General features: G+C 44.5%; 1 protein-coding gene across 4 annotated transcripts in view; it reads right to left on the bottom strand.

The window, feature by feature from the left end:
- Nucleotides 1-21,382, bottom strand: part of ACACA (acetyl-CoA carboxylase alpha) — a 298,570-nt gene that overhangs the window by 252,768 nt on the left and 24,420 nt on the right. For all 4 annotated transcript variants that reach the window (XM_081945356.1, XM_081945358.1, XM_081945357.1 and 1 more), the window contains exons 2-3: nt 15,885-15,931; nt 12,767-13,016 (exon numbers count right to left, since the gene is read on the bottom strand). In XM_081945356.1, the coding sequence (XP_081801482.1) occupies nt 12,767-13,016; nt 15,885-15,931 (297 nt within the window). The remainder of the gene's footprint in view (nt 1-12,766; nt 13,017-15,884; nt 15,932-21,382) is intronic.

Raw genomic sequence — 21,382 nt, 5'->3', positions numbered from 1 at the left:
AGGGACAACGTTACAGGCTCCAGCCGAAAGGGAGGAAAAAAAACAATTAAATAAAATACGCAAACCAAGGGAAAGATCTGCGGGTTATGCAATGGGGAGGCACGCTGGCTTGTCCCGCAAAATCAGAACGCCGCTATCACGAACCAAGATAAACCCACGAACTGCAAGATTTCACTAACTTCCCCCCAAGCTGGGCATGCCAAAAAAAAAACAAAAACATAGTACCTTTGGTTTTTGTTTTATTTATCAAATTTAGAAAGCTCCACAGAGAGGTGGTGGAATGAGTAAAATATTAAAATTAAAAGCAGGATGTGAATTTTTTTAAAAAAGAGATAATCCTTAAGAAAGTAGGTTTTCCAGCTAAATCTGAGCGCTGGATTCAGCTCCAGGCTGTGAGAAATGAATACCGCAAAAAAAAAACCAACAACAGTCATTTAAAATATATATGCTGGAAGATTTGACTTGCTGAAACAGCTGTTAAGACAACTCCCTACCCCACCCCAGAATGAATACATAAATCTGGTGCATTTTTGGAGCATGCATTGAGCAATTTGTGCAGGCACAAACAGAAGAGGCATTGGGGGGAAAAAAGTTATTTTTCAATCAGATCCGAAAGCAATGCATGATCGGTGGGGGGGAAAAGTCATTGACACTGTGATAATTCACTCTCATTTGAAAGACGAGCTGAATTTGGCACCGAGTAAATAAAGCAAATAAACAAGTTGTGTAATTCCATTCTGCAATTCATGGGAAAACACAAGGGGGGTTGAAAGTCACGTGAAACTTGCAATTTGAGTTTTTTCCCCCAAGCATTTTTCCCCCAAGGGTGGGGGTTGCCGATCTACCATTCCTCACCCCCACTTCCTTCTCCAAAACGCGGTTTATATTTCTATGAGTGAAAAGCGATCTCTTCAAAAGTCGATATATCCCAGGACGTTCACCCCAAAAGCTGTTAATTGAGGCAATACAGCGGGGGGTCGTAAGTTAATTGCCTCAATTAATTTAACAACCGCCATGGAGCTCAAAATTTCTGTTGCTAAGCGAGACAGTTGTTAAACGAGTTTGGTCCCCGTTTTACGACTTTTCCTGCGGCGGTGGTTAAGTGAATCACTGCAGTTGTTAAGTTAGTAACGTGGATTGTTAATCGAATCTCGCTGCCTCATTTCCTGTCAGAAGGTCCCAAAAAAGGATCACATGAGTTTGGGACACCGCGACCGTCATAAATATGAGACGGTTGCCAAGGGTCAGAATTTTGATCACACGCCCATGAAGAAGGAGCAATACAATACAATAGCAGAGTTGGAAGGGACCTTGGAGGTCTTCTAGTCCAACCCCCTGCCTAGGCAGGAAACCCTACCGTTTCAGACAAATGGCTATCCAACATCTTCTTAAAGACTTCCAGTGTTGGGGCATTCACAACTTCTGGAGGCAACTTCTGTTCCACTGATTAATTGTTCTCACTGTCAGGAAGTTTCTCCTCAGTTCTAAGTTACTTCTCTCCTTGATTAGTTTCCACCCATTGCTTCTTGTTCTGCCTTCAGGTGCCTTGGAGAATAGTTTGACTCCCTCTTCTTTGTGGCAACCCCTGAGATATTGGAAGACTGCTAGCATGTCTCCCCTGGTCCTTCTTTTAATTAAACTAAACATCCCCAGTTCCTGCAACCGTTCTGGATGTTAATTGTGAAAAACGGTCATAAGTCACTTTTTTCAGTGCCATTGTAACTTCCAACGGTCAGTAAACAAACGGTTGTAACTTGAGGACTACCTATATTTTAGTGACAATGCTTTTTTTCTTTTTTGTACCATGCCACCTTTCATCGGTAGCATAATTATTTTATCATTCAGTCCGGTAACAGCAATAGCAACACAGGTAGTCCTCGAGTTACGACAACAACAATGGAGCCTAAAATTCCTGTTGCTAAGTGAGATGCTTGTTAAGAGAGTTTTGCCCCATTTTACGACCTTTCTTGCCACAGTTGTTAAGTGGATCACTTGTCAAAAAGTCGCTAGAGGGGAATCACGTGATCCCGGGATACCGCCACGGTTGTAAGTAAGCATTCTGAATTTTGATCACGTGACGACGGGGAGGTTGCAAAGGTTGTAACCAGCGGTGGGATTCAAATGTTTTTACTACCGGTTCTGTGGGTGTGGCTTAGTGGGCGTGGCGTGGCTTGGTGGGCGTGGCAGGGGAAGGTTACTGCAAAATCCCCATTTCCTCCCGATCAGCTGGGATTCGGGAGGCGGAGAATAGATGGGGCGGGGCCAGCCGGAGGTGGTGTTTACCAGTTCTCCGAACTACTCAAAATTTCTGCTACCGGTTCTCCAGAACTGGTCAGAACCTGCTGAAAACCACCTCTGGTTATAACTGTGAAAAACGGTCATACGTCACTTTTCTCAGTGCCGTTGTAACGTCGGTCACTAAATGAACTGTTGTAAGTAAAAGGACTTTAAAAGTATTTTATTCACAATGCTTGGAGGTTGTTGCTTTTTTTACACCATGCCACCTAATCATTTAGTGCTGTAAAAGTAACAACAGCAGCAATAATACTTAGATTTAAAGGCTGCCCCATAGTGATTCTCAAGATTGGCAACTGAAAAGGCGGCTGGACTTCAACTCCCAGAATTCCCCTCACCAGCCATGCTTTCTTACACCACATAAACTTTCTAAAATTGGGAAACTTTCCATATGTGGCTTGGATGCAAAGACATTGTCTTGGGTTGATGGATTCCCGAAACTGAAGCTTTTTACATATTGCCCCACCTCACATCAGAAGTCTGGAAAAATAAAGATAATAATGACACCACATTTACTACTACCACATTTACTATAGTAAATTCACTATTTACTACTACTTACTACTAGTAGTAAGTCCTGTGGACTTCAACTCCCAGAATCCCCCAGCCAGCATAGCTGGGAATTGAAGTCCACAGGACTTAAAAGTCGCCAAGGTTGAGAAACACTGAACTAGGCCAACAAACCTGAGGTAAACAATACCCCAATCAAGGAATTACCAACTCGGACAAACAAGCTAGCAGTAAACAACAGTCAAATCAAGGAACCACCGAGAACACTCCGAGCAAAACCAAAGAGGCAAGCCGCTTGTATATCAACAGAAAACAACTCCGCTCCCTTCCAGCACTGAGGACATTACCTAGTAGGGCGATGAAACGTCGGCAAGAAAACAACTAAACTCAAAGAGCAGCAGGGACCCCATAAATGAAACAAATTAACTGCACTCCTTAATAGCCTTTTAATAGCCAAGGCAACAAAAGGTTGTACAATTGGGCAAAGCTAATTTAACAATCACTTCGTTAGGCAATAGAAGTTCCACAATCACAATTGCGATTGTAAGCCAAGGACTATCTATAGCCGTGATGATGAACTTATGGCACGTGTGCCCAAAGTGGCATTCGGAGCCATATCGCATGGCAGATTTCTGGCGCGCATGCAGATGTGCCATAGGCCTTTGTACGTGCAGCAGCGCCGCAAACTGGTGTGAGCATGTGCGCCGGCCAACTGATCAGAGTGTGTGCATGCGTGGCAGTAACTGGAAGAACTGAAAGTTCATTTCCCAGCACGTGCATGCCCCTTGGGCAGCTCTTCTGCCTGGTCACGTCTCAGACGAGCGTGTGTGCGCGAAGCGAGCACACGCACGAAGTGCTTCCTTTTCAGCACTCGCTGCCGAAAACGTTTGCCATCGCTGATCTATAGTTATGAATTGTATCAGTATCTTCCCGTCAGCTAGTCATCACTCGTCTCAGGGGCGCCTGTGGCGGCCCAAGCGCTCTGCCAGCAAAAAACGGGCTCCCGAGCTCCGTTTTCGTCCATGACAGCCTCCTGCAGACCTCTGCCAGTAAAAATGGAGCTTGGAGAAGATCCCTCCCGGGCTCCGTTTTCACTGGCAGACGGCTGCAGGAGGCCGCCATGGCCAAAAACGGAGCCTTGGTGGGCCACATAAAGCCTTCCCGAGTTCCGTTTTCACTGGCAGAAGCACCACAGGCAGGTCTGTCGCTGTTTCTAGGGCAGCCCCACAGGCCAGAGCTAAGCACCCCACGGGCCAGATCCGGCCCCCAGGCCTCGAGTTTGACACCCCTGGTCAAGAGGAAGGGTTTTGTGCATCAGGATTATTAACAGACCAAGCAAAGCACGCATGGCGCAGTGTGATGTCCAAACACAAAAATGAAATCAAACAACATCAAATTCAGTTACAGATAATCCTTGAGTTATGACCACAATGGTGTCCAAAATTTCTGTTGCTAAGCAAGACGTTAAGTGAGCTTTCTGACATTTTATGACCTTGTTCTGACCGAGGTTCCCAAGAGCATGAAGCAAACTCCTTGTCCCAACAAAAAACCCTTTTATTAATTTACTGTGAATTCTGCACATTGACATCCAGCTAAGTCTTTCAAGGGAAGATTTCCAGTCACAGACCTTATCTGGCTTGGAGAGCTGACAGGCCAATATCTGCAAAACATGGCAAGGAGTCTCGGAGAGTCACAAACCAATTAAGCGAACTAATTGTCTCCTGCAAACTCCACTCCCCTTTCGCTCCTCTTTTATTCCCTCTGGGAGGGGCCATTCATCATCCACCTGTGGCCTTACTCCCAAGTCAAGCCCTGTTCTTTAGCTGTTCCCTTCGTCTGGCAACTCTCTGCATGTGCACACTGGGAACAAGCTCCAGCTGTTCGCCTGCCTCACTGATGTCTGACTCTGAAGGCAGCTGAAAACTATCAAACGGCCCTGGCCCCCTCTCTGCCTCCGACACAGAGCCCTCATCAGAGCCTTCCCCAGACTCCAGAACTGGCCCATGTTCCTCCCCAACCTCCTCACTGTCCGAAGCTTGCCAGTTGTTAAGTAGATCACTGCATCACCTGTATACTTTGATCAACAGGTACTTTGATGCCTATTAAGAGTGTTTTCCAAGACGGCCTTTTTTTTTTAAAGAAAAAGAAATCTGTTAATGAATCATTGGGAACTGACATCCTCTGAAACGCTTATTTCCAGAATAAGCTTTAATTCTAAGAATGTGTTGGTCCCGCATTAACCTTTCAGAGAGATTCTCAGAATATCAAAAAGGATGGGTGGAATCTGATTGGTCTGAAAGTGAACTTTAAAGTAGACATGTTAAGAGGTCATTTTTTTAAAAAAAGATTAGAATGTTTTGATTTTGGTAATGTTTTTAAAGAAAAGTTTAGTATTTTAAAATGGCTGGGGAAAAAGGGATTTTTTTTCCATTTCAGGTTAAAGAATTGAAAAGAATACAGTGAATTTCGTTAATATAAATGGTGATATTGTATAAAGATTATTATGTGCAAGCAGAAAAATGTATTATTTCCACAGCAAGGAAGATAGAGCAGAAATGGTTAAATTGTTTGCTTTATTCAAAGAGAGGATATTTTATTGTGTTTTTTATTTAGATATTACTTCTGGATTTTTGTGCTTGTTTTTTGGGGGGGGGAAATGAAACTTTGACATATGTTTTGCCGATTAGATAGATTTGTTGTTATAGAAATGGCTAGTTATAGAAAGTAAGGATAAAGGTTCCCCTCATATGTGCTAGATGTTCCCGACTCTAGGGGACAATGCTCATCTCCGTTTCAAAGCCGAAGAGCCAGCGCTGTCCGAAGACGTCTTGGTGGTCATAAGGCAGGCATGACTAAACACCAAAGGCGTATGGAACACTATTACTTTCCCACCAAAGGTGGTTCCTATTTTTCTACTTGCATTCTTTATGTGCTTTCGAACCGCTAGGTTGGCAGAAGCTGGGAAAAGTAACGGGAGCTCACTCCATTACGCAGCGCTAGGGATTCGAACCGCCAAAATGCCGACATTTCTGATTGACAAGCTTAGCATCTTAGCCACTGAGCCACCGCGTCCCTATAGCTTCATGATGGCGAACCTATAGTACGCGTGCCACAGGTGGCACACAGAGCCATTTCTGAGGGCACACGAGCTGTTACCCTGTCAGCTCCCGTGCACATGCGCGCGTTGGCCAGCTGATTTTCACCCTTGATTTTTGGCTGTTTTTTGTCCTCCGGAGACTTCAAGGAAGTTTCCTGAAGCCTCCGGAGGGAGAAAAACAGCCCAATGTGTAAAACGGAAGTCTGGAGGCTTCAGTGAGGCACATGCGCGGGAAGGGGGGTTGTGTATGCATGGGGGGGGAATTGCGTTATAGGTCTGAGCACGTGCACGTGTGATACCCCACCCACCCCACGCTTCCCACACTTTTGGCACGCCTTGATAAAAAGGTTCGCCATCATTGGCTATAGTGTAGCTAGTTATATACTAATGTGTAAAAGTAAAAAGTTGTCCTACATAGTCACAGGGCAATCCATGCAGGGTATGGATTATTTATTTATTTATTAAATTTGTACCCACCTCCACCCCACCCCAATCTCTTAAAATGTAATACAGGTGGTCCTTGGCTTATAACAGCTCATTTAGTGGCCATTCAAAGTTACAACAGCACTGAAAAAATTGACTTAGGACTATTTTTCAAAGCTATGACCTTTGCAGTGTCCCCCATGATCACGTGATCAAAATTCAGACACTGGGCAACTGACTCATATTTATGTCCGTTGCAGTGTCCCCTTTTGCGACCTCCTGACAAGTAAAGTCAACGGGGAAACCAGATTCACTTAACAACCGTGTTACTAACATAGCAACTGCAATGATTCACTTAGCAACGGTGGCAACACAGGTCGTAAAATGGAGGGGGAAAATCACTTAACAAATATCTCGATTGGCAATAGAAATGTGGGGTTCAATTATGATCGTAAGTCGAGGACTACCTGTACCATCTCTTTCCACAGTTTTGAAGTGAATCGCAGGTTGCCGTTGTCACTCGGTCACCAAATGAATACTTATAACTCAAGGACTACCAGTATTTAGGGAAAACTGCAGGCCAGATTATTTTGCAAGCTTTTTGGGGAGCAGGGAGGAGGGAGTTGGACACAGGGAACCAATTTATAAACATAATTTAAATTGGAGGAGGAGGAAGAGGATCAGAGCTGGTATTCAGGTAACAGAAATCGCAGGTGGCCGCACCCACCCGCACCGGCTCTATGGCATCCCATTTAGGTACTTTTTTTCAGCCATTTAGGCACTTTTTTTTCACCGCATGCGTGGAAGGCTGAGCGCATGAGTGGACGGGATGCATGTGAGCAAAGCTAACACACACTCACATTTGCAAACCGGTAGGGAAGGGAAGGGAAAAGCACCCCTGAAGAGGATGTAAAAAGAAGTGAAGGAGATGAGAAAGAAAACAGTATTTTATTTTTCCCAGTAATTTGGCAGCAACAGGTCAAATTATGTGTGTGGCCCAATCAAAGCAAACAGATTGAGAAAGATGTCCAAGGCTGGGGTCCCCTGGCACACAAAGGTGTATTTCGTGCCATATTTTAGACACACAACAGCTGCGTGTTTTGATGGCACATCGCCTGGGCCTTGCTCCAATTTGGCTGTTTAATCTTCTTATAACTTTACAGTGCTTGTCCCACAGGTGCTTTTTTTCAGGAGGCAACTGGACTTTCTTGTTTTTTCTTTGCAGACTTTTCGCTTCTCATCCAAGAAGCTTCTTCAGCTCTGGATGGATGGTGGAAGAATGGAAGGATTCATATTCCTTGCAGACAACCGGTCATTTGCATCCTTTTTAGAGAGTCATTGAGGCCACCTGAAGCTTCTTCAGCTCTGACCGGATGGTGAGGAACGGAAGGATTTATACTCCTTGCAGACAGCCGGTCATTTGCATCCTTTTTAGAGAGCTGTTGAGGCCACTTGGAGCTTTATCTGTGTCCTCAGGTTCACCTGAGTAGTGCAAATGGTTCCTGTTGTCTGCAATTATTATTTTTCTGAACCAGGAGCACTACTCAGCTGATCCTGAGGACACAGATAAAGGTCCAGGTGGTCTCAATGACTCTCTAAAACGATGCAAATGAGCAGCTGTCTGCAAGAAATATAAATCCTTCTATTCCCCACTATCCTGTCAGAGTTGAAGAAGCTTCTTGGAGGAGAAGCGCAACGTCTTCAAAAGAAAAGAAAAAAACCAGAAAGTCCAGTTGCCTCTTGAAAAAACATCTTTGGGACAACCATGACCTGGATGGCTGAGGATCTCTACAGACTTTACCATGCTTGGTTACTTCTCATGAAAGGAAGGTAGAAACAAGGTGGCTAAGGGAGCATGACTTCCAAGAAAGTTGATTTAAACTATTTCTTTCAAGCATATCCAAAGCAGATTATAGGTACTGCTTGACTTACAGCCACAATTGAGCCCACAATTTCTGTAGTTAAGCAAGACAGTGATTAAGTGAACGTTGAACCATTTCACAACCTTTTCTTGCCACCGTTGTTAAGTGAATCACTGCAGTTGTTAAGTTAGTAAGGCAGTTGATAAAGGAATTTGGTTTCCCCCATTGACTTTGGTCGTCAGAAGGTTGTAAAACCAAGGACACTGCAACGGTCATAAATATGAACCAGTTGCCAAACATCCAAATTTCGATCAAGGTTCGGAGCATTCGAAGATGCTGCAAAGACCGTTAAGTGTGAATATAATAATAATACTTTAATTTATAGACCGCACCCTCTCCTAGAAAGGACTCGGGGCGGTGTACAGTCATATTAAAACAACCATGTGGATACAAAAATATAAATATACATAGATATACGGAGGAGGTAGGATATACACTGTACAATAATGGTTAAAATTCGAATAAAAAATTAAAATTACCCTTAAAAACTACCCCAGAATAAGATGTTTGCCAGGAGGTTGAAAGTGGGACTATAAATCAGCTAGGCCAGCTAATTGGAACAGGTGAGTCTTAAGTTTCTGTCGGAAGGAGCGGAGGTCGGTAGTAGTTCTAATATCGGGGGGGAGGTCATTCCAGAGGGTTGGGCCCATCACAGAGAAGGCTCTACTCCTGGGTGCCGCCCGTTGACACTGCTTAGTGGACGGCACCCGGAGGAGTCCCTCCCTGTGGGAGCGAATTGGTCGCAGGAATGTATGAGGTGAGATGCGATCCCGCAGGTAACTAGGTCCTGTGCCATGAAGTGCTTTGAAGATAGGGTTAGGGTTAGGGTTAGGGTTAGGGGCATGAGTGACTGTGCGTAAGGCGTCCCGGTCCAATAGGGGGCGCAATTGGCGCACCAGGCGAACCTGGTGGAACGCCCCCCTCGCCACGGCTGCCACATGGTCATCCATCGACAGCCGGGCATCAAGGAGGACGCCCAAATTGCGCACCCGCTCCACGGGGGGCAATTGCTCACCCCCTATGGCCAGCGATGGAGTCCACTGGTTGAACCGGGGCGCTGGTAGCCACAGCCACTCCGTCTTGGAAGGGTTGAGCCTGAGTCTGTTGTCCCCCATCCAGACCCAAACGGCTTCCAAGCACCGGGACATCATTTCGACGGCCTCGTTGGGGTGGTTTGGGGTGGAGATGTACAGCTGCGTATCATCAGCGTACAGATGGTATCCGACCCCAAAACCATGGATGATCTCACCCAGCGGTCATAAGTTACTTTTTTCAGTCCCGCTATAACTTCAAAAAGTCACTAAATGAACTTGTAAGTTGAGGACAATGGTGAAAGAAACAACATTAAATCAATATGGGTAGTTCTTAACTTATGATGACAACTGAGTCCAGAATTTGGTCATAAGTCATTGCGGCTGTAAGTCGAGCAACCACTATGACCGGATTCAATTTCACGACTGTTTTTATTATAGTTGTTAAGGAAATCACAGCAGTCATTAAGCAAATCACAAGGTTGTTACTGGCTCAAGGTGGATTCAGCCTTCCCTCCTTCCGAGGTCGGTAAAACGAGGACCCCGATTGTTGGGAGCGATACGATTCTGTAAACCGCTTAGAGAGGGCTATGAAAGCACTATGAAGCTGCATATACTGTATTTTTCGGAGTATAAGACGCACCAAGGTTTTGAAGAGGCAATTTTTTTAAAAAAAGTCTTTGCACTCTGCAAACCTCCCGAAAACGGCCAGTTGTTTTTTTAAAAAAAAGGGCATGGATAGCCTTTAGGAGGCTTGTAGAGTGCTCCTGGAGGGTGGGGGTGGGGACAAAAACGAGCAAAAAACGGCCCGTTTTTCGCTCATTTCTGCCCACCCCAGCCCCCAGGAGCACTCTAGAAGCCTCCTAAAGGCTCTGCAAGGCCATTTTGGTGAAGGGGGTGGGGTTTTGGGAGGCAAAAAATGCTGTATTCAGTGTATAAGACGCACCCAGATTTTCAGCCTCTTTTTTCAGGGAAAAAGGTGTGTCTTATACTCCGAAAAATACGGTAAGCCTAAGTGCTATTGCTAATATGGTGAGGGATGATCAAATATCGGGGACAGATTATTCCAGATTGCAACAACAGAATTGGGTACTGCAACTTCACACCTTCTGTGGATTGGCCAACCCAACTCAAGCCTTTCCTTGTGTTTGTGCAACAGTTGTTTGATGTTCCGAAATGTTCACCAACTCCACAAAGGAGGCAGCTATCTCTCATTGTACAGTGCCTTGATTTATAACCATTCATTAGTGACCGAGGTTACAACAGCACTGAAAAAAGTGACTTGTGACTGCTTTTCACACTTCTGATGGGTGCAGCATCCCCATGGTCACGTGATCAAAATATGGACGCTTGGCAATTGACTCATATTTATGACTGTGGCAGTGTCCTGGGATCATGTGATCCCCTTTTGCGACCTTCTGACAAGCAAAGTCAAGGCGGAAGTCAGATTTACCTATGGATCGTGTTACTCACTAAACAACTGCAGTAATTCACTTAACAAATGTGGCAAGAAAAGTCCTAAAATGGGACAAAACACACTTAACTGTTTTCTTTAGCAACAGAAGTTTTGGGCTCAATTGTGATATAAGTCAGGGAGATGCGGTGGCTCGGTGGCTAAGATGCTGAGCTTGTCGATTAGAAAGGTCGGCACTTTGGCGGTTCAAATCCCTAGCGCTGCATAACGGAGTGAGCTCCCGTTACTTGTCCCAGCTTCTGCCAACCTAGCAGTTCGAAAGTACATAAAAATGCAAGAAGAAAAATAGGAACCACCTTTGGTGGGAAGGAAACAGTGTTCCATGCGCCTTCGGTGTTTAATCATGCCGGCCACATGACCACAGAGATGTCTTTGGACAGCGCTGGCTCTTTGGCTTAGAAATGGAGATGAGCACCGCCCCCTAGAGTCGGGAACGACTAGCACGTATGTGTGAGGGGGACCTTTACCTTTACCAGTATAAATGGGGCTTGATTTTGGACCCAGCAAACACTTTTTTTTTTTACTAATGGTCCTTCTTAATTGTTTCCTTTATTTTATTTATCATATTTAGGAACCGCCCGTCTCTCACACAGAGGCACTCTGTGTTCTATCTGTAAACCTAGTTAAACTGTTGTGTTCTCAAAGCACCATTGGCAAAGCTTCTAATTTCAATATTGGCTGGGAGAAACCTGATGTGTAATATATGCAAGAGCAATTAAAATTCTGCAAGAGCCCATCTTTAGAACAGAAGCACTGCATGGCAGCCTTTTCAAGTACCGGGTGCAAAAAGCAAGCAACACCCCAAGCTGATATCAATTTTAGCAATCTCATACTCTGTTTCCCACACCACCCCAGGTAGTAGGATTGCCGATGTAAATTCGCAACTTCTTCATCCGAAACTTCACCCTTTCTGGCAAAATCCAGCAAAAATTACTGAGATGGTGAGACTTCGACAATTTTGTTTATTAGGGGAACTAAAACATATGAAGAACAGTTGCAGGAACTGGGTATGTCTATTAGGGCACGAGAGCCGTCTCCCAGCCTAGCTCCACTGCGTATGCGCACACGCCTCCTGCTGGCCAGCTGATTTTCAGGTCTACGCCACACATGTGGGAGACGGGTGTGCATGCGCTGGGAGTGGGGAGGCCGCACGCATATGCGCGGGGAGGTGAGGGGGGTCAGAGTCCCCCTGTGCCCTGTTTTTGGTCCCAGGAGGCTTCTGGGAAGCCTGTTAGGCCCAAACCGGGTTGTGGGGAAGGTATGTCCTGCCCCGCACCCTGCTTTTCATCCCAGGAGGCTTCAGGGAAGCCTGCTAGGCCCAAAACAAGACATGGGTATTTTTTTTGTTGTTGTTGTACGCTTGCCTGCGGGGGTCATGTCGATGCGCAGGGGGTGGACGCATTGCATTATGGGTGTGGGCACACCCGCGCTGTCGCACACTCACACTCACACGTTTTCGGCATCACTGATCTAGTTTAATGAAAAGAAGGAGTAGGGGGTGACGTGATAGCAATTCTGGCTGGAGAATTCTGGGAATTGAAGTCCACACATCTTAAAGTTGCCAAGGTTGGACACTCTTGTTTAGAGCAACAAGAAAAGAAGACATTTTTAAGAATTTAGCCCAACCTTTCTGTTGTGAAGTGAAACATTTGCTAAGTGAATTTTGCCTCGTTTTACAACCTTTCTCAACAGCCGGAGTTGTTAAGTGAATCACCACAGGTATTACGTTAGTAACACGGTTGTTAAGTGAATTTGGCTTCCCCATTGACTTTGCTTATCAGAAAGTCACAAAAAGGGGACCGCATGACCCCAGGATGATACAACCGTCATAAAGATGAGTCTGTTGCCAGGCGTCTGAATTTTGTCTCACAGGAATGTGGCAACGGTTGTAAGCATGAAAAAGAGTCTTAAGTTACTTTTTCCAGTGCCGTTGTAACTTTGAGTGGTCACTAAATGAACTGTTGTAAATTGAGAATGACCCGTATTTGAAATATGGATTTTCATTTGGTTCTACCTCATATGAAGGGCCTCTTGAGCACCGGAGGAGCTGAGGTCGGAAAGAGAGTCTGAACTGACGGAGACCGGAGAGATGGACTGGTCTTTTTCTTCCAGCAAATCAATTTTCACCAAGGAGCTCGTCTCATCTTCAGAGTTATCCTCCGAAATGGAGCCGATGATGAAATGGGAATGTAAATTCAGCTCCAGAAGCTTCTCGTCCAGAGGTGGTTTGTTACTCATCGTGCCAGCAAAGAAGGTTTGTACTGCTAAGAAGAAAACAAAAACAAAGACGATATAAGCTTGTTAACTGTAATAAATATGATTAAAGGAAAAGGTTCTCCTCGCACATATGTGCTAGTCATTCCCGATTCTAGGTACTCATCTCCACCTAATGCTCATCTCCATTTCAAAGCCAAAGAGCCAGCGCTGTCCGAAGATGTCTCCGTGGTCATGTGGCCAGCACGACTAAACGCCAAGGGCGCACGAAACGCTATTACCTTCCCACCAAAGGTAGTCCCTATTTTTCTACTTGCATTTTTACGTGCTTTCGAACTGCTAGGTTGGCAGGAGCTGGTATAAGTAACGGGAGCTCACTCCGTTACGCGGCGCTAGGGATTCGAACCACCGACCTTTCTGATCGACAAGGTCAGCGTCTTAGCCACTGAGCCACCTTTAAATATGATTACTAACATTCTATTTGTAGTAAAAGAAACTATATGGAGAATTTGATTGGCATTAAAAAAAATGAAACACTGAACAAGATAATAATGAAAGATTAGAATTTGATAAAAACACATGTATTATTATTTTTAGAATTATATAACTTGCCAAATATAAACATGATGAATATTATTTTAATGTGATTAGAAAGGGGATATTTTTTAATATAATAGTGGCACAATTAAAAATTAGAAAGGGGACAAACAATGGAAGGTTATAATTTAATATAAATCTGTGTACTACTATCAGAACTAGATAAGTCTGTTAAACAGAACAAATATGATCATTAATGTTCTATTTGTAGTAAAAGGAGTTATATTTAGAATATGGAGATTAGCATAAAAATAATATACCGAAATAGCAAACAGTCAAGAATGAAGAATTATAATTCAACAAAATATGTGTATTATTAATAAAATATAAGATTATCAACTATATAAAATATGAAAAATATTGTTATATCTGTACTAAAATGTAAGACACTCTGGTCCATACTGTTCATACAACGATATGTTTGTAAGGGGGGGGGGGAAATGAAGAACCCCCCCCCCAAAAAAACCACCCGAGTTTTAAGAAGATTAACGTTTTTCATTTTTCAAAAGTTAAAACACATTTTCAAAATACAGGTAGTCCTCGACTTACAACTGCCATTGAGCCCAAAATTTAAGTTATTAACCGAGATATCTGTCGTGGGTTTTGTCCCGTTTTACAACTTTCCTTGCTACATTTGTTAAGTGAATCACTGCCATTTTTAAATTAATAAGACGGTTGTTAAGTGACTCTGGTTTCCTTGTTGTTTGTCAGAAGGGAGCAAAAGGGGACCACATGATCCCGGGACATGGCAACCAACGTAAATGTCAGTTGTCAACCGTCCAAATATAAATCACGTGAGTGTGAAAAATGGTCATGTCACTTTTTTCAGTGCCATTGTAGCTTTGATGAAGTTGTCACTAAATGAACTCTTGTAAATCAAGGACTACCTTTATGGGTAGACTTCAACTTATGGCCACAGCTGGAATCAGGATTTTGGTAATTAAAAGACAAGGTCATGAAGAGAATCATTAGGTGAGTGGACCAAATTATACAAACGTTTTACGAGGTCATTAAGCAAATCATTGCCGTCCTTAAGCAAATCACATGGCCAAGAGAATCTTATGATTACCAAACAATACAATACAATAGCAGAGTTGGAAGGGACCTTGGAGGTCTTCCAGTCCAACCCCCTGCCTAGGCAGGAAACCCTATACCGTTTCAGACAAATGGCTATCCAACATCTTCTTAAAGACTTCCAGTGTTGGGGCATTCACAACTTCTGGAGGCAACTTCTGTTCCACTGATTAATTGTTCTAACTGTCAGGAAATTTCTCCTCAGTTCTAAGTTGCTTCTCTCCTTGATTAGTTTCCACCCATTGCTTCTTGTTCTGCCCTCGGGTGCCTTGGAGAACAGTTTGACTCCCTCTTCTTTGTGGCAACCGCTGAGATATTGGAAGACTGCTATCATGTCTCCCCTAGTCCTTCTTTCTCTTAAGCTAAACATACCCAGTTCCTGCAACCGTTCTTCATATGTTTTAGCCTCCAGTCCCCTCATCATCTTTGTTGCTCTTCTCTGCACTCTTTCTAGAGTCTCCACATCTTTTCTACATCGTAGAAAAGCAAACAGATCAGGGATCAGCAACCTATCGCTCTGGAGCCGTATGTGGCTCTTTCATCCCTCTGCTGCGGCTCCCTCTCGTTGGTCTGCTCCACAATTGATAGGGCTTTCGGTTAGGACAGGTAGAGGAAAAAGGATGCTGCACTGGGAGGAGACTCTATGGTGGGGGAACTGAACTTCCAGTTGGCAGAGGAAAATGAATGCTGCGCTATGAGGAGACTCTATGGTGGGGGAACTGAACTTCCAGTTGGCAGAGGAAGATGAATGCTGCGCTAGGAGGAGACTCTATGGTGGGGGAACTGAACTTCCAGTTGGCAGAGGAAGATGAATGCTGCGCTAGGAGGAGACTCTATGGTGGGGGAACTGAACTTCCAGTTGGCAGAGGAAAATGAATGCTGCGCTATGAGGAGACTCTATGGTGGGGGAACCGGACTTCCGGTCAGCTCCAGAATTGAACGGGGGGGGGGGGTGTCCGGTTAGGACCTTTGTGGCTAATTGATTGCTTAAGGTTGCCGATCCCTGGCCCACCAGGTCTTTCCATTGTGTTTCTGAATACACAGCAGTGTACCATTCCAAACTTCAGTAGATTAATTTAGCAGAATGGAATGGAAGCGGGGGAAACGGTCATAAATCAGTTTTGTTAGGACCGTTGTAACTTCGAATGGTCACTGAATGAACTGTTGCAAGTTGAGGACTACCTGTGTATGAAGTCACAGAAGAAGATCAAACCAGAAGGCCCCAAGAAGTTTTGATAGTGACTGACCTCCAATAATTCTTGTTATCCGAGTTGCGATCCACAGCCAAAATGAACTGAAAGAGAGAGAAAAAAGCAAGAAGGTTAGACAGAGGTCAAATCACAACGCCTAGAATATCACACGAATATTTGAGGGGCTGCAACAGAGAGGAGGGGGTCAAGCTATTTTCCAAAACACCCGAAGGCCAGACAAGGAATAATGGATGGAAAATGATCAAGGAGAGATTCAACCTGAAAATAAGGATAAATTTCCTGACAGTGAGAACAATGGAACAGAAGTTGCCTTCAGAAATTGTGGGCGCTTCACTTGACCTTCATCATCAAGAAGAGACTGGACTAAAAGGCGAAATATTTATACAATCTGAAGAGAAACCAGAGTAAATTTAGTGCCAAATTGTTGGAAATGTGATTATGAATCAGGCACATACTACCATGTGTGGTGGTTGTGCCAAAAAACAAAAGAATATTGGCGGAAAATTCAAAGGTGGGTGATAGAGATAACCGAAGAGGAAACAGAATTCAAACCAGAACTATTTCTTTTGGGAATCATAAATGATAAATATAACAAGGGGGTAATCTACTTAATAATACATATTATTACAGTAGCAAGAATGGTCTTTGCCCAAAACTGGGAAAACAGAGAAATTCCACAAGAAGAGGAAGTAATTGGGAAAATTCTGATTTCTGCTGAAATGTATAAATTGACGTGGGAATTGAAGAACAAAGATGAATCAGAATAATATAACATCTGAGATAAATTTTATCGATGGTTGGAACAAAAAAGGAAAGACTCAAAATAAGCAATGACTAAGACTTATAGAATGGAGATTAGAATTACGTATGAAATTGCAACAGTGAAAACGTATAAGACAAGAACAAAGCAACATGGATGGAAATACGATATCCTTATATTTTAAAATAACGAATAGACCAATTGTAAATAAGCAGGGCGGTTATAATATTTAACTTTATCTTCTAGTTAGTATGTATGGCAAAGACACTGCCAGGACGGTTACACTGTATCCAATGTTTTAATGTGTGTTTAATTAAAAACCTTTTATATAAAAAAAATGAGACTGCCATCTGTCAGAAATGGTGTAGGGCTGGGGTGTCAAACTGCATTTCACTGAGGGCCACGTGAGGGTTGTGTTTGACCTTGGAGGTGTGGGGGCCTCCCCAGCTCCATTTTCACTGGCAGAGGGTTGCAGGAAGCCATCACGGCCAAAAATGGAGCTCAGGAGCTCCACCAGCTTTATTTTCGCTAGCAGAGGCCAGTCCTTCACTGTTTTCAGTGTGGGCCTGCGAGCCAGATCTAAGGGACCCACAGGCTGGATTGGGCCTGCGACAGTGGTGGGTTACGATATGGGTACCGTTCAGTGACATGTGGTGAGGTTTATGGCTGGTGAGGCACTGACACAGGGGTGGGTTTCAAATATTTTTAGACTTGTGGACTTCAACTCCCAGAATTCCACAGCCAGGCATGCTCAGTTCCGATTTAAAACAACAGCATTTGTTTCTCTCTCCTTTCCTCCTCCTCTCTCAAACACACACACACACACACACACACATGTTGGATTGGACTATCTCTCCTACCCCCTTCCCTCTCTCACTCACTCTCAAACAAACACACACACACACAAAAGTTGGATTGGATATCTTTTCCAGTGGCTTGAAAGCAGCTCCTCTGCCATCCCCCCCATTCCCCTGCTGCCTTCCCCAAACACCTCCACCATTGCAAATGCAGCCTGGTGACTGGGTGGGAAATGCCTGGAACGCAATAAAGCCCGCCCACTCACCTCCTGCTGGCAGGCTGGGGTGAGAGGAGAGGCAGAGAAGCCGGAGGGGAGCCTTCCAAAAGAAAGAGGATGGGGGAAAGTGTGTGTGCTACAGCATGGCTCTTTGCCTGGCTTCCGTGGATGACTCTGCTTAACTGTTTAAAAAAGCCTCTATAAAAGCGCCCTCTACTACAGGGGTGGCGAACACGCGGCTCACGAGCCACATGCGGCTCCCGGCCGAAATAAATGAGGCTCTTTGCCTCTTATCATTATTTAGTATACTGTGGCTCGGATCGCGCGCTCCCTTTCGGAAGCTGGGGAGGTCCTTTGCAGGCAGCTAGAACGGGCCGCCTGCAAAGGACTTCCCCAGACTTGCTTTGAGGAGCACGGGGCGACTGAGGCTAGTTGTGAAGCCCCAAAGCCCCCACCGCCACCGGATGAACTGCTGCCACCTCCTCCTCATCCTCCTCTAACAGGCAGCACTGCCGGATTTGCCGCCCGGCGCTGCGGCTGAGATGAAGCCGCCAAAGCTCAAGCCAGCATCTCCGCGCGTGGCAGCGGCGCCTCCCCTCCGCTCGGAGCAGCTGAGCTCAGTCAGCGCTGGGTTACCCCTGCCCCCTCCTCCTCCTCCGCCGTGCTTTTGAGGAGCCATGAGGCTGCAGGAGCCAGTAGGAAGGCGGGGGGGGGGAGCAGGGGAAAAAAAGCCTCATGGCTCCTCAAAAGCACGGAGGAGGGGGAGGGGGCAGAGGTAACCCAGCGCTGAGCTCAGGAGCAAATCTGGTGATTCTGTTGGAGGAGGAGGAGGAGGAGGTAGCAGCAGTTATTCTGGTGGCAACTCGTACTCGTCGGCATCTTCAGCAGAAGCCCTGCCCACAATGAAGAAAGCAAAAATGGAGCAGATCCACGCAGATGACGTCGCTGCAACATGACTGGAGGAGGATTTCTGGGAGTTGAAGTCCACAAGTGTTAAAGCTGTCAGGTTTGAAGACCCCTGGGGGTTTTTTTCCCTAAAGGGTTAGGGGTGCAAGGGTCTTGTAACTTGACAGCTTTAAGAGTTGCGTGCTTCAAATGCCAGAGTTTCTGAGCCAACATTTTGGTTGCTAAGCAGGAGCGTTGTTAAGTGATACTGATATTATATAACACTTTGAATTAAGCGGGTACCTTGAAGAAACATAACTTTGAGTTTCAAATAATACTGATTTCGTTGTTGTCTTAGGTGACATCTGTGAAAAAAATTCCGGTGCTCAGGCATGAAAATGTGCCGCTCAAACACTATACTTTTCTGCTCACATCGAAAAAAAATTAGAGGGAACATTGCTTCCGGGTCTGTTTTGGCAGGTCACTGCGTGGTGTGGCTCTCTGACTCTCACAGTTTAAAATTTTGGCTCTTTTTGTCGAACTTGTTCGCCACCCCTGCTCTACTATGAGGCAGGAGAACTGCGTGCCTCAACTACGTCAGGAATTTTTAGGCTTTTAACCCTTGCTTAACTCTGCTCAAGTGATTATAAAACGCCTAAAGTCAGACTAGAGGAGGCATGCAGTTCTCCTGCCTCATAATAGAGGGCGCTTTTTTAGAGGCTTTTTTTAACAGTTAAGCAGAGTCATCCACGGTGAGACAGCAATTAGCTCAGCTTTTTCCTTTTACATTTTTTTTTCTTTTCATGAGGAGAGCGGTGAGGCTGTGCCTCACTTGCCTCACCTGACTGCATGTCACTGGTACTGTTCCGGTACGGTGCTCCGGAAGGCCCACCCGCCTGCCTGCACTCCTTACCGGTATTCGAGCTCTTCGGGGCTTCTGCGCACACACATGGAGCGTACGGCGCCTGAGTGATGCTCCGCCGAGCAGCTGGAGCGTCATGGAGGCGTCGTGAAGCATCGTAGGCAGTAAATACACATGCGCCCGCTGCGTGCGTGTGCTGCACACATTCATGTGGTGGATCCCGGGCCCCGTTGCACCGTACTGGTTGCACCGGGATCTGGAACCCACCACTGGCCGGCGAGCCTTGAGTTTAACACCCCTAGTCTAGGGTCTCCTGCTTGGGCTCGGTGTTGGACTAGATGACCTACAAGGTCCCTTCCAACTCTGTTAACTTAGGACCCCAGCTGAGCAGAAAATTTCCATTGCTGTTATTTCCATGCCTCACTTTATGTGCTTTCTTGCCGCGATGCTTAAGTGAATCACTGCAGTTGTTAAGTCAGTAACCCGGTGGTTAAGTGAATCTGGCTTCCCCATTGACTTGGCTTGTCAGAAGGGTACAAAAGGAAATCACATGACACCTCCCCCCCCCCGGGACACTGAAACCATCATAAATATGAGACAGTTGTCACGTGTTTGAATTCTGATCACTTGACCATGGGGTTGCTAATATGGTCGTAAGTGTGAAAAACAGCCATAGTCACTTTTTTCAATGCCGTTGGAACTATGAACAGTCTATTTATTTATTTATTTATTTATTTATTTATTTATTTATTTATTATTTATTTATTTATTTATTTATTTATTTATTTATTTATTTATTTATTTATTTATTTATTTATTTATTTATTTATTTATATTTGATGCTTCTAGACCGCCCCCTCTCCCAAAAGGGACTCGGGGCGGTGTACAGTCCATGCAAAATATAACAAAATACAATTAAAAAGTTAAATATGTACAGTTGGCATGGAGGAGGTTAAAATGCAATTAAAAGAACTGTACAAAGCTAATATAAATATAAGTTTTTAAACCCCTAAAATAGACACAATAAATTAAAAACAATACCCCTAAAATAACCAGATGATAATACATTTGCCAGGAGGGACAGTTGTAATTATGCCAGGCCTGCTAATCGGAACAGGTGGGTCTTCAATTTTTGCCGGAAGGAGCGGAGGTCAGTAGTGGTTCTAATGTCGGGGGGGAGGTCATTCCAGAGGGATGTCACCAAATATTACAACTATTTATTTGTCACCAAACAAATAGTTGTAAGTCAAGGGCTACCTGTATTTCTGGGAAGGACCGTTGTAACTTTGAATGGTTGCTAAGCAGTTGTAAGTTGAGGATACCTGTACTACTATCCTGCAGAAGAAAAACTGTTCTCATCCTATGCAGGAATATAGCATCTTAGAAGCAAAAAGGACCCGATAAAGCTAAACCTACTGTGGGCTGGTGCAATGCCACAAAGTCTTCCATGTCCCTCTTTATCTCAGCTCTCCAAATTCAACGTACAAGTAGTCCTCGACTTATGACCATAATGGAGTCTAACATTTCTGTTAAGTGAGACGGCTGTTAAGTCAGCTTTGCCCAATTTTACAATTCTTGCCACAGTTGTTAAGTGAACCACTGCAATTAAATCAGGAACACAGTTGTTAAGTGAATCCAGCTGCCCCATGATCGTAAATGTGAAAAACAGTCATAAAGTCACATTTTTCAGTGCCGTTGTAACTTTGAACGGTCACTGAATAAACTGTTGTAAGTTGAGAATTATCTAAGGAACCAAGCTTAACAAGTATCTACCATTAAAAAAATTAAAAGAAGAATATGTTATGAATATCAGCTTTTTTTAGAATGTTGATCCTTAATATTTTAAGATATTTTAAATGCACTGATGATGTTAACTAGTTTGGTAATGAGATGTCTGCAAGAAAACCAGCAAGCTCAAAGAGCACCAAGGACTCCGCTGTTCTACCCTGAGCTACAAATATTCTCTTCTATCAGTAAGATATTTTAAACATTGGTAGCACTTGTTTAAACAT

This window comes from Natrix helvetica (assembly GCF_964273705.1).
Source record: "Natrix helvetica genome assembly, chromosome: 2".
Lineage (NCBI taxonomy): Eukaryota > Metazoa > Chordata > Lepidosauria > Squamata > Natricidae > Natrix > Natrix helvetica.
The sequence above is the reverse complement of the archived record's forward strand: the minus strand, read 5'-3'. Positions and strand labels throughout refer to the sequence as shown.